The sequence below is a fragment of the Bombina bombina genome, chromosome 7 (assembly GCF_027579735.1).
Source record: "Bombina bombina isolate aBomBom1 chromosome 7, aBomBom1.pri, whole genome shotgun sequence".
NCBI classification, from domain to species: domain Eukaryota; kingdom Metazoa; phylum Chordata; class Amphibia; order Anura; family Bombinatoridae; genus Bombina; species Bombina bombina.
The window spans coordinates 561,408,591-561,423,059 of record NC_069505.1 but is presented as its reverse complement, the minus strand read 5'-3'; the positions used below and the strand labels follow the sequence as shown (position 1 = coordinate 561,423,059).

At 36.9% G+C, this 14,469-nt stretch overlaps 1 protein-coding gene across 1 annotated transcript; it reads left to right on the top strand.

Moving 5' to 3' along the window:
* The first annotated feature begins 610 nt into the window (after positions 1–610).
* PSMB9 (proteasome 20S subunit beta 9) lies at positions 611–14,240 on the top strand. The gene is made up of 6 exons (XM_053721934.1): positions 611–679; positions 7,985–8,052; positions 9,788–9,919; positions 10,145–10,274; positions 11,417–11,558; positions 13,382–14,240. The coding sequence occupies exons 1-6, from the start codon at positions 629–631 to the stop codon at positions 13,507–13,509; spliced, it is 651 nt and encodes a 216-aa protein (XP_053577909.1). The 5' UTR covers positions 611–628; the 3' UTR covers positions 13,510–14,240.
* Positions 14,241–14,469: the final 229 nt, after the last annotated feature.

Genomic DNA, 14,469 nt, shown 5'->3' with positions numbered 1-14,469 from the left:
ACATATACTGACACACACATACACACCTTATCACACAGATAATCACACATATACTGGCACACACATACACACCTTATCACACAGATAATCACACATATACTGGCACACACATACACACCATATCACACAGATAATCACACATATACGGGCACACACATACACACCATATCACACAGATAATCACACATATACTGGCACACACATACACACCTTATCACACAGATAATCACACATATACTGGCACACACATAAACACCATATCACACAGATAATCACACATATACTGACACACACATACACACCATATCACACAGATAATCACACATTTACTGGTGCACACACACCTTATCACACAGATAATCACACATATGCTGGCACACACACACCCTATAACACAGATAATTACACATATACTGACACACACACACACTATCACACAGATAATTACACATATACTGGGACACACACCTTATCACACATTTAATTACACATATACTGGCACACACACACACTATCACAGAGATAATCACACATATACTGGCACACACACTGAAACAAACAGAAGCCGATACAAATTTAGTTTCACTTTTTATTTAGTTTCAGTTTGTAGCACAGTGAACAGCACAACATGTTTGGGGCTGAGGACCAGGATTCCTCATCTTGTGAAGTCCTTACTGGGGTAAGTAGGTACTTAGAAGTATAATGATATATAATCATCGTGGGCAGATTTGCCAGTTACAAAGGTGGTGAATGCCAGAAATAGCAGATACAGAGCGAGGGCACTGCCCATGTTGGTGGTAAGAGAGCTGTATAGGTACTGCTACATTTACAGCAGACTTTAGAAGTATTATCAGTTGTAGCACAGTTAAAACATATTCTAAGGTTTAATACTAATTAGAATAAAGATCTTAGAGAGCAATAATCGTACAGTATTAACCATGAGGAAGTACTGTAGAGGCTGTTAGTAGAGAACGGGGATATCCTGATTCAGTGTTTGCAGGTAGAACACATAATACAATGTTAACTGAGAGGAAAGCTTGCCATATGATAGCTCTGGTAATGAGCTTGTGATTTAGTGTTAGCAGAGTAACAAAAATACAGGGCTGGAAAATTCTACTAGTCCTTGGCTAGCAGGAAATTGTTAGCAGTTGGATAAGAATATACTTTTTTTCTATTTTTATTGTTTTGGACCCTCTATGCACACACACACATGCCATGCACGTACGCACACACATACACACAGTCATTAACATACAGCTGCACATATACACACATATGCACACACTCATACGCACACACAGACACGCATATGTACGTACACACATCAATGCAGATGCACATATGCACACACATACATGACGCACACATGCACGCACACACAAACACCCACATGCATGTACGCACACATACACAAACATATGCACATAAACACACGTATGTAAACATACATGCAAAAGCACATACAGACACACAAGTACACAAACACATTCACATGCACACACTTACATACAGATGTACGTACGCAAATACACACACGTGCAGGTGCATTTACACATACACACATGCGCATGCACATACACAAACAATGCACCTTAGAATCAGTAATGCACAGATTGTGTGTGTGTAATTTTAGCATTACAACATTCTTTTAATACACACACAATGTAAAGTGATAGCTTAACCACTTCACACCATTAGGATGTTCCATGTTGTCCTAACAGTGATGGGCTTTAACGCCATTAGGACTGTACACAACATCCTACATTTTATTAGGAGCATCTGCCCAATTTAGTATTTTAGTGTTTTTTTATTCTCAGTGCTGCCATATAATGCGGTAGACAAGTGCACGCTCCTGAGCTTACCGTCCTGAAGAATTTGTGTAAAAGAAGTAAATTGGAAAGTTGTTTAAAATGTTATGTTCTATCTGAATCATGAGAGAAAAAATTGGGTTTTACTTCCCTTTAATGTAGGGAATTTAGTTATAGTGAGGGATAAGGGGAGAAAAGGGGTTAATATAGTTCTTTCAGGGTGATTAATGTTGGCATTGCATGGGTTAAGAGACTACACAAGAGTAATATGATATTTGCTGTAAGGGAAGGGTTAATGTAACAAATGCAATTATAGTGATGGGTAAGGAAAGAGAGGCTATTATAGTTGCAGGGAGTTAATAGGAGTTATTACTGGCATTTCAGGGGTTAATAGTTAATAAACTAATGGAACTGCAGGGGTTAATAGCAAAATGAATTACATTCAGTATGTCAATAAGTGTCCAGTTCAATTTCACTTCTACAAACTGCAACATTATGTAGAAATGATTAGCAGTGACTGGTAATTTAAAACTCTTGATTCTGCCATAGGGAATAAAAAAGGTTTAAAGGGACATTAAACCCAATTTTTTTTCTTTTATGATTTAGAAAGAGCATGCCATTTTAAACAACTTTCTAATGTATTTATATTATCTCATTTGCTTCATTATCTTGATAGCCTTTGCTGAAAAGCATATCTTGATAGGCTCAGAAGCTGCTGATTGATGGATGCACATAGATGCCTCATGAGATTGGCTCACCCATGTGCATTGCTTTTTCTTCAACAAAGGAAATCTAAAATATGAACTCAAATTAGAAAATAGAAGTAAATTGGAATGTTGTTTAAAATTGTATTCTCTATCTGAATAATGAAAGAAAAAAATTGGGTTTAATGTCTCTTTAAATAAGAAATAATTTACAATGACTTTATAGGGAGAGAGATGGAGATGTCTTTGACAAAGAGGGTGCAAAGTGTAATTTAGCAAAAAAAAAAAAAGTGTGAACTTAATGAAGTATATAAGCATCAAGTAACTGGGGATTTTATAAAATGTTCAGATGATGTGTGAGACAGACAATATCAGGCTGAATCACAGAATTTATAAGCTATTTTTAGAAATGGAAGACGTCCAGTATCTTTCGCCAATGAGCCTTAGTAGGAACTACATATCATCCAATGAGCCTTAGTAAGTAGGAACTACATATCATCCAATGAGCCTTAGTAGGAAGTATGTGTCAGCCAATGAGCCTCAGCAAGAAGTATGTGTCAGCCAATGAGCCTTAGTAGGAACTACATATCATCCAATGAGCCTTAGTAGGAAGTATGTGTCAGCCAATGAGCCTCAGCAAGAAGTATGTGTCAGCCAATGAGCCTCAGCAAGAAGTATGTGTCAGCCAATGAGCCTCAGCAAGAAGTATGTGTCAGCCAATGAGCCTCAGCAAGAAGTATGTGTCAGCCAATGAGCCTCAGCAAGAAGTATGTGTCAGCCAATTAGACTTAGTTGGAAGTATCTATCAGCCAATGAGCCTCAGCAAAAAGTACATACCAGCCAATGAACCTTAGCAGGATGTAACTATCAACCAATGAGCTTTAGCAGACATAACCTTTCAGCTAGTTAGATTTAGGGAGTATATATCTCAGTATGTCTTTGCATGGGGCACAGTACAACTGATGCATCACAGTAATTAAATCCTTCTGTCTGATAGAAAACATTTGAGTACTATTAAATCCCAAATCAGAACAGCACTGTGGTTTCTGAGGCAGCTGGGAGCAACATTTATCTGCTGAAGGTTTACTCCTTAAAGGGATATGACACACACATTTGTCTTGAATTATTCAGATAGAGCATGCAATTTTTTTTTTAATTTGTATTTTTATTCATTTCCAACAAAATATTTACTTCCTACCAATTGTAGGTTTCTGTTGCGCCTTGCAGGGCATTATATTATGAGAAATAAGTACATTGTTAATTATCAGAGTACATACAAAAGAGAAAAAAAAGAAGAAGAGAAAAAAAAAAAAAAAAAAAAAAAGGGAAAAAAAAAGCCATAAAAAAAAAAAAGCACAAAAGAAGATTATCATCTATCGTTTCTGTGTTTTCCTTTCCTTCCCTTTCCACTATATATCTCTTAATTTTTCCTTTCCTTTTCCTTCACCTTATGCCCTGATAAGTTATCAATATGGCTTTTGTTATGTTTCAGTTCTTATTCTTTTGGTATAAGTGTGTTGGAATTTGTGGATTTCCAAGTTTGGCTTATGGGTGGGGTTTGCTTCGATTTACATGGGGGGGAGGGGGTAGAGAGAGGGGGAGAGCGACAACTGAGAAGAAGGGGGAGGGGGAGAGAGAGAAGAGGAAAAAAAAAAAAAAAAGGAAAAAAAAAAAAAAAGGGGGAAATATATATATTTTACCACAATCCCAGGAGAACTAAGTCTGAGTTTCTAAATGGGTATATTAGGTAGTCTATTTCCTCATTTGAGAAAATCTTTATGAATGATGACCATTTTTCAAAAAATCTCTTGACTTCACTAGGTTTAAATAATTTTGCATCATGTTGCTCGAGTATACATTGTTTTTTTAAGCAGTTTCTGATTTCTGGGATACTAGGGGTTGATGTTTGTTTCCATTTTTTAAGTATCAGATATCTTACTGCTAGTGCAGTAATATTAACAATTTTTTTCTCTTTTGGGAACAGTCTCTCGTCTGTTATGAGAAATGTTGTATTTATAAATGAGAGATCTATATTAGTTATTCCAACTCTTGTATTTAACCAATATTCAACTTTTTTCCACATTATTCTCACCTTTGGACACTCCCATAACATATGCTTAAGATTAGCCGCTTCTAGAGAGCATTTTGGACATTTATTAAATTGAGCGTTGCCCCATCTATGTCCCTTTTCAGGGGTAACATATGTCATGTACAAAAGTTTTATATGTGATTCCCTCCATGTAGAGGAGAGAGTTGTTTGGTTAACTTTTGATATGGATTTTTGGATATATCCCTAGAGCATGCAATTTTAAGCAACTTTCTAATTTACTCCTATTATCAATTTTTCTTCATTCTCTTTCTATCTTTATTTGAAAAGCAGGAATGTAAAGCTTAAGAGCCGGCCCATTTTTGGTTCAGCACTACGTCATGTTTTAAATTTAAAGGGACAGAAAAGTCAAAATTAAAGGGAGATTATGGTCAAAATTTAAATGCATGTAGATGCATTACTTTTTTTAATAGAAACATATTTGCAATATGCATGTACTGGCAAACATGCTAGTAAAACCTTTCACTGTTTTAGTGTTAACATATTTCTCCGCACGTGCATGTGAAGCATAGCTAGATATTCTCAGTGCACTAGCATTTAAAAACTGTAGCTGCTCAGAGTGCCAGTGGGGCCTGTATAATGTGAGCAACTAACAAATTGAGTCATTACTAGATGGTACAAGCACCTTAGGCTTTCTGAGTAAGTGCTTGGTTTAAAATGCTGGTGCACAGTGCATACTAAAATACACTTGAAACAGCTATAGCTTTTATTAGAAGCATTTTTGCTAATAAATGTATATTACAAAAATGCTTCTATACAAAAATGAAATGCATCCATGTTGATTCCAGTTTTGGCTGGATTATCCCTTTAATCTTAAATAGATTGGATTTTGCATATAATTTACTTCTATTAGCTAATTAGTTTTTTTTTCTCTTGGTATCCTTTGTTGAAAATGATACCTAGGTAGGTTCAGAAGATGTTGATAGGTGGCTGCACATATATTCTTCATGTGATTGGCTCACCCAGTGTATTAATTAGCTCCCAGTAGTGCATTGTTGCTTCTTCAACAAAGGATACTAAGAGAATGAAACCAATTAGACTATAGAAGTAAATTGGAAAGTTGTTTAAAATTGTATTATCTGAATCATGAAATAAAGATTTTAGGTTTCATGTCCCTTTAACAAAGATTTTCAAGAGAAGTAGGCAAAATTGATAATAGGAGTAAATTGGAAAATTGTTTGAAACTACCTAATTCATAAAGTGTTAAAAATAGGGTTTAGACCTGCGCTAGGACCCTTACCCCTCTGCCTAGTATAAGGAATTCCCTCTAACAAAATTCCCAGAGCGAAATATGTAAATGGTAGTGGGTAGTATACAGGCGCTATTGAAAAATAGCTGGGGGATTACTCCAGGGGTATAGATAGATTCATTTAAATATGTTCCATATCTATTAATACATATGTACACACTGTCTGAGTTAGACCACACGGAGAAGAAAAGAACTTAGAAGTTAAAAGGAATTCAAATCTTTATATCAATAAAAATATATAACGTAACAGAAAAGTAAAATACAAAAGGTAGTCAATAAATGTGTCGACACAGAAAATACTAAAAACGGGACGTTCGTTCTAAAAGATATTCACATAACTATGTTAACAGCCAGTACTATAAAATCACATCTGGGATATACATGGGGCAAATAACGGTGATAGTACTTAGTCGGATCAAGTGCTCGGCGGCACTGTTAAAGTGCACAATTGTATATCCAGATAGTCTATATTCAAGAGGCCTCCGCAGTTCTTGTATATCCAACTGGAGACTGCTTCTTGAGCCTTAGCTTACATTGGAATCTTTGTCCGAATTAACGTCTCTTAGCTTCTATTTTACTTTCAGCGCTGAATGCTCTCTGTCCGCTGAATTTCAGCGTCTGACGTCAGTGGGCTGGGTTAGTTAACCACGTGACTCAGTCACTCAGCTGTTGTATCCGAGTCAGCTCGTAAGCCGTCAGTGTTCAGGCTCCTGTACGGTTTGCAGAGCACCCTAATTCATGACCATTTAAAAATTTGACTTTACTGACCCTTTAATTGATTGAACAAGTAGCATTTGTATCTGGTGACTTTGCTTCCTGGTGTCATCCAATACGGGGAAGATAAAGTCAGTGTATTTTCAAATGCGCAAAACCAATTCTTCATACCTTTTACTTGGGGTAATAAGCTGTAAAGTGATGTCTGTCAAGTCCGTTTAGATGGGAAATTTTATAAGTAATAAAATAATGGCCCTGAAAATAAGTTGATACTGAAAAGTCTGATTATGATCCATAGAAACAGGACTGGCACATGGTAAGTATAGGGCCAAACCAATAGCAAATTTGACGACAAAAGTAAATTTGAAAGTTGTTTAAAATGCATGCCCTATCTGAATCATAAACGTTTATTTTAAAATAGTGTCCCTTTAATTGAGAATGAGCGCATATTCAGTAGGTGTGATTCATTCATCATCAAAAAGGGACATCTCATTTCTTGGCATGGGCAGCTCTATCTTGTTTATCAAATCCGAGCATGTGCCAATTGGTGGCCAATATTGTTATCTTTTATTGGATGTGTGTTATTGGTTGATCTGTAGGTGTTGAGCATCGTTAAGTGCCATTGGCTGTTGAATTTGATGCGTTCATTTTGGTTTTCAATATTTAGTTGATAACTGGTAGTTGGGTGGCTTGTTCTCACTGAAGTCAGCGCTGTCCATCATATGAGCGACTTTTCTGATATATGATCCAATATTTTTCCAATATAGACATACGAGGCCTATTTATGATGGCGCGAGCGGACATGATCCGATATTGCGGATCATGTCCACTGCACATCAATAAATTTGCCCCAAAGTGTTATTGTTTGCATTGTGATTGTTCTGAACTTAAAAAGATGTTTCTGGAGCTGAGAAATAGTCAATAAATATAATCAACACCGGTCAAAACACATCTGGGGAGCCAATGACAAGAGCCACCGATTACCAACTAGCTCCCAGTAGTGCATCAATGTTGTTGAGCTTATTTAGGTATGCATTTCAACAATGGATACCATAAGTACAAAGAAAAATGAAAAGTCTTTTCAAATTGCCTGCTCTATCTGATTAATGAAAATTTGATTTGGTCTTTCCTGCACTACCATAAATTATTCCCAAATCAGTTCTAGATGGGGAGAAGTTATTTGAGCAATTTTAGGTGAAGAAGATTATTTTTTATGCTTTAAAACTCAACATAAGGAGACAACTTTATAAACTTTAAACTTTGTAATAATTCCCCATTTATTTGTATATATTTTTCCTGTTTGGTTACATGTCTTTACTGTTTATAGTATTAAAGTAGTAAAATGTGGGGGTTTCTGTAGGACTTCACATCAAAATATGTTTTTAAACATTTCTCTCCTTAGACAACAATAGTTGCTGTTGAGTTCAATGGTGGAGTAGTCATTGCATCTGATTCCCGATGTTCTGCGGGGTACGTATCCAAATATCATCTAAAACAGAATTGAAGTGTGAAAAGGCTAAAATGGAAAAAGAAGTAGAAGTACTAACTATAACACCAGCTATAATATACAGTGAATGGGTGAGGAGAAGTGACTGATGGGAGATATAGGCTCAGTGGCAAAGGACAGATGATGAGATGAGACAGATGGGACATATAGATCCAGTGGCAGAGCACATATGAGACTGGTAAGAGATATAGGATCAGTGGATGAGGACAGATTATTATTATTATCATTTATTTGTATAGCGCCGCCAAATTCCATAGCGCTGGACAGATCAGAAGATTAGACTGATGGGACATTTAGGTTCAGTGGAAGAGGACAGATAAGGACATGAGACTTATGGGACATATAGGCTCAGTTGAAAAGGAGAGGTGAGGAGAAGAGACTCTCAGGATGTATAGTCTCTGTGGAAGAATACAGATGTGACCGATGAGAGACAAAGTCAGAAACATTAGTCAGATATGGAGATGAGACTGATGGGAGTCATATGGTTAGTGGCAGGAGACAGTTGAGAAGATGAGACTGATGTGAGACATAGGCTCTGTGTAAGAGGGTAGATAAGAAGATGCGACTTATAGGAAACAAATTCAGAAGCAGAGTTGAGATAAAGAGATGAGTTTGATGGGAGACACATGGTCAGTAGCAGAGTATAGATGATGAAATGAGTCAGATGGGAGACAGGTCTAAAGCAAAGGAAAAAATAGATGAGATGTTTTTGATGGATTAGAGGCAGAGAAGGAGATGTGACTGATGGAAGACATATGGTCAGTGGCAGAGGACAGGTGAGTTCCTGGGATGGATGGAAGACACAGGGTTTAGAGGCTGAGGTTAGATAGGATATGTGGGTGATGGGAGACATAGGGTCAGGGGCAGAAGACAGATAGATGTGACTGATGTAGGACATAAAGACAGAGGCATAGGACAGACGAAGTTCTAAGACTGAGGGAAGACACAGGGTTTAGAGGCCACCCACAGATAGGATACGTGGGTGATGGAAGACATAGGGTCAGGAGAAAAAGACATGTAGATGTGATTGATGTAGGACATAGGGACAGGGGCATGGGACAAATGAGGTTATAAGACGGAGGGGAGACACAGGCTTTTGAGGCAGAGGCCAGATAGATGTGACTGATTGAAGACATTGGATCAGGGCAGAAAACAGATAGGAGATGTGGGTGATGGGAGACAAAGGGATAGAGGCAGAAGGCAGATATGAGATGTGTGTGATGGGAGACATAAAGTCAGAAGCAAGATATATGTGACTGATGGAAGACAAAAAGTCAGGGGCAGAAGACAGATAAATATGACTGATGGAAGACATAGGGTCAGGGGCAGAAGAAAAATAGAAGTCACTGCTGGAAGTCATAGGGTCAGGGGCAGAAAACAGATAGAAGTGACTGATGGAAGACATAGGGTCAAGTGCAGAAGACAGATAGATGTTATTGATAGAAGACAAAATGTCAGGTGCAGAAGAAGATATATATGGAAGACAAAGGACAGCGGCAGAAGACAGATAGAAATGACTGATGGCAGACATAGGGTCAGTGGCATAGGACAGATGAGGTTCTAAGACTGAGGGGAGACACTGGGTTTAGAGGCAGAGAACAGATAGGAGATGAGACTAATGGGGAACACATGGTCAGAGAAGATATAGTGCATTATTGGCTGTATTGAAATCTGTCATTTGTTCTTGTGATATCATAGGCAGTCTGTGGTAAATCGTGTATTTAACAAGGTGTACCCTCTGCACAAACGGATTTATTGTGCCCTCTCTGGATCTGCGGCTGATGCACAGGCTGTAGCTGATTTGGTGCATTACCAGCTGGAGTTGCACTGGTATGTATTATTCTATAAAATGTTGAATCTTATTACAGAGCTCAGAGACAAATGTGAGATACAGCAAAAAATAAATAAAATAGTGATAATTCTTATGCATATAAACAAAGCAGAGTTAGGTATTTATGTACAGATCTTCCTGGGTCTTAATCTCATGGAATACATACATGGAAAATAGTGGGAGGGACTGTCTTGCTTGCAGAACTAACACGTTGTGTTTTAAAGTGAAAACATAGGAGAGGATCCTCGAGTACTCACCGCTGCCAGTCTTACGAAGAACGTTACGTATACTAACCGAGATAACTTGTCGGCTCACATGCTCATTGCTGGTTGGGACAGTAAGAAGGGAGGTCAGGTCAGTGAATTTCTTTCAAAACTCTTGACCTGAAAATAGTAGGTAGATGTCATCTGGGTAGCTATTTTGTCTTTATTAATAAGTAATGTCCATCTTTCTATGATCTATCTTTCTGTAATGGCATAATACCTTTTGTTGACCTATCACAGTTTGTTTTTTCTTAATTTCTTTTCTTTTTCTACTTTTTCAGTAGATTAATGTCTTCTTTTGGTCCACTCTTTCCTCTCAGTAGATCTGTCTAACCTTTTTCTTCTTTCTTTATGGTGTCCTATTTTGGTTTGACGACACCACTTTATTAAGAGAAACATTAAACTCAAAATGTAATTCTCTATCAAAGGTTTACTTATGGATAATTAAATAATGTTACAATGCACGTTCATTATTTTATTGCATATGTTTCCAGTAATTTAACTCTGAAAATATTAACGTTTCCACTCCCTCCAGAGAAGCTGCACATTGATTGGTTGATAAAAAATTCAAAACGGCTTTTCAGGAGGCGTGTCCCATCGCCTGCAACACAATGAATATTTTTCTACCAATATAACAGTTTAAAATACTTTTAAAACTCATATTACATATAGATAGTTTGTAATACAGTGGATAACGTTTGATACTTAAATACATTTAAAAAAAAGATTTTATGTCCTTTTAATTCAGGCACCTTCAGTTTGCCTCTCATTGAAGACTCAAATGTTCTCTACTTTTACACACAAGTTAAATTGTCATGCTCCTCCCACTATCAAGTCATGTGACTGTTGTACCTATGAAGTATTTTATCCTTCTCCACATCTCAGTCCACAGCTAATACATCTTGTACTTGGAGATCAAATATACCCAGTAGTTTTGGTTTAAAGACAATTTGCCATCAGCTATCAATCTATGGTCCCATTATACTTTCTATAATCAAGTATAGTATCTTTTTCTTACTTATTCCAGGGATCACTTTTTTCATCTTTCCTAATTGTACAAGCCTGTTTTGGTATGTTCTAGTCATGGGTTCTAACTATCATATCTGTCAGATCTCATAATTTGGAAGTCCAAAATTTTTTTTTTCATGATTTAGATTGTCACATTAAGATGCAACAGATTTTTGTATTTTTTTCATCCTTCATTTCACATCACTCTATAACCCTCTTTTTCAGGTGTATGGGACACTGGATGGATCCCTAACCCGACACCCGTTCTTTGTTGGTGGCTCAGGAAGCAGCTATATTTATGGATATGTAGATTCCGTCTTTCATCCTGGCATGTCACGCAAAGAGGGTGTCCAGTTTTGTACTAATGGTTCGTATTCCCACCTACTCATGCCATTTGTGCATATATATCTGTTTAACTTGGTTTTGTTGTTGAGTATGTCTGTGTTTGTTTGTTTTCTGTTAATAAGTATATTTTTATATTTAGTTATCTCTTGGTATGTCTATATTTGTAAATATGTTATTTGTATTAATTCCAGCCCCATCAAATATAACCCCTAAAATCCAATTTACTAAAATTGCACAAAATAAAACGGGAATTTACTTAAAGGGACCGTCTAGTCAAAATTAAACGTTCATGATTCAGATTGGGCATGCAATTTTAAACAACTTTCCAGTTTACTTTTATCATCAAATTTGCTTTGTTTTCTTGGCATTCTTTGTGGAAAGCTAGACGTAGGTAGGCTCATATGCTAATCTCTAAGCAGTTGAACTGCCTCTTATCTCAGTGCATTTTGACAGTTTTCAACTGTAAGACACTGTTAGTTCATGTGTGTCATATAGGTAACATTCCAGTGGAGTTATTTAAAAGTCTGCACTGATTGACTAAAATGCATGCCTGTCAAAAAAACTGACATAAGGGACAGTCAACAGAGGCTTAGAAACAAGGTAATCACAGAGGTTAAAAGTATATTAATATAACTGTGTTGGTTATGCAAACCTGGGGAATGGGTAATAAAGGGATTATCTATCTTTTTAAACAGTAACAATTCTGAAGTAGACTGTCCCTTTAAAGCAATAAACTAAATAACCATTAAGCCCATCAGAAGATTGTTCTGGCTAGCAGCAAAAGACCCTCTTCATATTTCCTTTTGGCTACTTTCTGGTTCTTCTGAGTGAGTCTCTCCTTTATTTATAGAAATTTCCCCAAGCCTAATTGGTTAAAGGGACAGTCTACACCAGAATTTTTATTGTTTTAAAATATAGATAATCCCTTTATTACCCATTCCCTAGTTTTGCATAACCAACACAGTTATATAAATACACTTTTTAGCTCTGTGATTATCTTGTATCTAAACCTCTGCAAACTGCCCCCTTATTTCAGTTCTTTTGACAGACATGGATTTTAGCCAATCAGTGCTGGCTCATAGGAACTCCACGTGCATGAGCTTAATGTTATCTATATGGCACACATGAACTAACACCCTCTAGTGGTAAAAAACTGTGAAAATGCCCTGAGAGAAGAGGCGGCCTTCAAAAAATTAGCATTTGAACCTCCTAGGTTTAGCTTTCAACTAAGAATACCAAGAGAACAAAGCAACATTGGTGATAAAAGTAAATTGTTTAAAATTACATGCCCTATCTGAATCATGAAAGTTTATTTTGGACTAGCTGTCCCTTTAATCGGAAAAACCAATCACAATTGTGGATGCATGAGCTCAGGGCCATCTCACAAAATTGTGCTGCCTGGGTCAGAGAATTGAATTGAATTGACCCCCCGTAGTAACATTACTGATTATCATATCAACCTACTAGCCTGGCCGCTGACCTTACTAAGGCTGCCTACCTGCATTCAACCAATGCTTATGCACAATTGTGCAATAAGTGGGAAGTAGGTTAGGGCAGAGGTGCACTTGTCCCACCTTAAATGTCACCCCTGACTGATTCTGTATCTTTGTTCAGTGACATTGATTGACTAAGTCACTGAAGTGCTGCCCCTTGTCAAGTGCTGCCTGGTTCCCTTTGACCCACGTGGTCCCATGGTTGAGCCGGCCCTGCCCATGAGCTAACTGATTGGTTATTGGAATCTACTTTCCTTTCTGTGTGTCTGTCTCTGCATTTCTATGTATGTTCTCTTTGCATACAAGTCTCAGCCCTGCTAAAATAATTTTTCTTTTCTTTCCTGCATGGCAGTGATAACCCTGGCGATGGCAAGAGATGGTTCCAGTGGTGGCGTCATTTTCCTAACCATCCTAAGTGAAGCTGGTGCAGAAAGCCTTATCTTACGTGACAAAGATCTGCCACGATTTTATGATGAATGAGTGCAACATAAGGAAAAGTCTTGTGAATTAAACTATATAGCGTCTTATTTGTCACTGCTTCTGTGTCTTGCTATGAGAGTGATGCTTCCTCAGTTTTTTAAGGCAGTTGGTTATGGGGTAATACTTAGTAGTGTCAGAGTATATGAATATTATAAATGAAAATTATATATGTATATATATATATATGTATATACATAGTTTTTATATACTGTATATGGTTGATGAGACCACAGGATTAATTAAATATGAGGTTATTGACAACAGTTTCTATTCCACTGTAAATCCCAACCCCCCTTTCCAGATGGTTTTGGCTGGGTGAAGACATGTTTATCCTAACTGAAAGTTAGCATAGCTTTTGAAGCTCACCTCCTGCTGTGTAAAAGACAACATTCCTAGATCAGGATACATGCCCATATATGGATTTCCTGCCCAAGATGTAGCCGATCCGTCTGTGTATATTTGAAACTACAAACAGGTTCAAGAAATTATGACTTTTTACAACTACTCGTAAAATGATCCCTGCTGTTTATGAAGACAATATCCTGGGTTTATAAGCTAGATAAACAGGTAAAATTCTGACTACATAGGGATTATCATAGACTTGTTAATTAGTTTTCTGTTTGTATATTGAGACAGTAAAAATGTGACTGGCAGAGACACATGTTTTAAATTGTACTCTTAGAACCATTGTTAAAAGACAACATAAAAATAAATACATTGTGCAAAAGGAATGAGGCCAGTTTTTCATGTGTGCTGAAAATAATTAATATAACCCATATATGTATATATATGTTTAACTGGGACATATTATATTAAATGGGTAATGGCTGTATTGAATAATAACTACATTGATAATATTGCAGATAAACATATTAAATGTATGCCCCAGACTGTATTGAATATATATCTGGGAGATAAATTCAAATCTGTATAGATTGAATAGCAATTGTGGTAGTCCCA

Bases quoted from the DNA above. Each gene is read 5' to 3' on its own strand.
- PSMB9 (XM_053721934.1), top strand. From the start codon at position 629: ATGTTTGGGGCTGAGGACCAGGATTCCTCATCTTGTGAAGTCCTTACT. The intron at 680-7,984 runs GTAAGTAGGTAC...TTCTCTCCTTAG, and splicing joins CTTGTGAAGTCCTTACTGGG to ACAACAATAGTTGCTGTTGA. The intron at 8,053-9,787 runs GTACGTATCCAA...GTGATATCATAG, and splicing joins GATTCCCGATGTTCTGCGGG to GCAGTCTGTGGTAAATCGTG.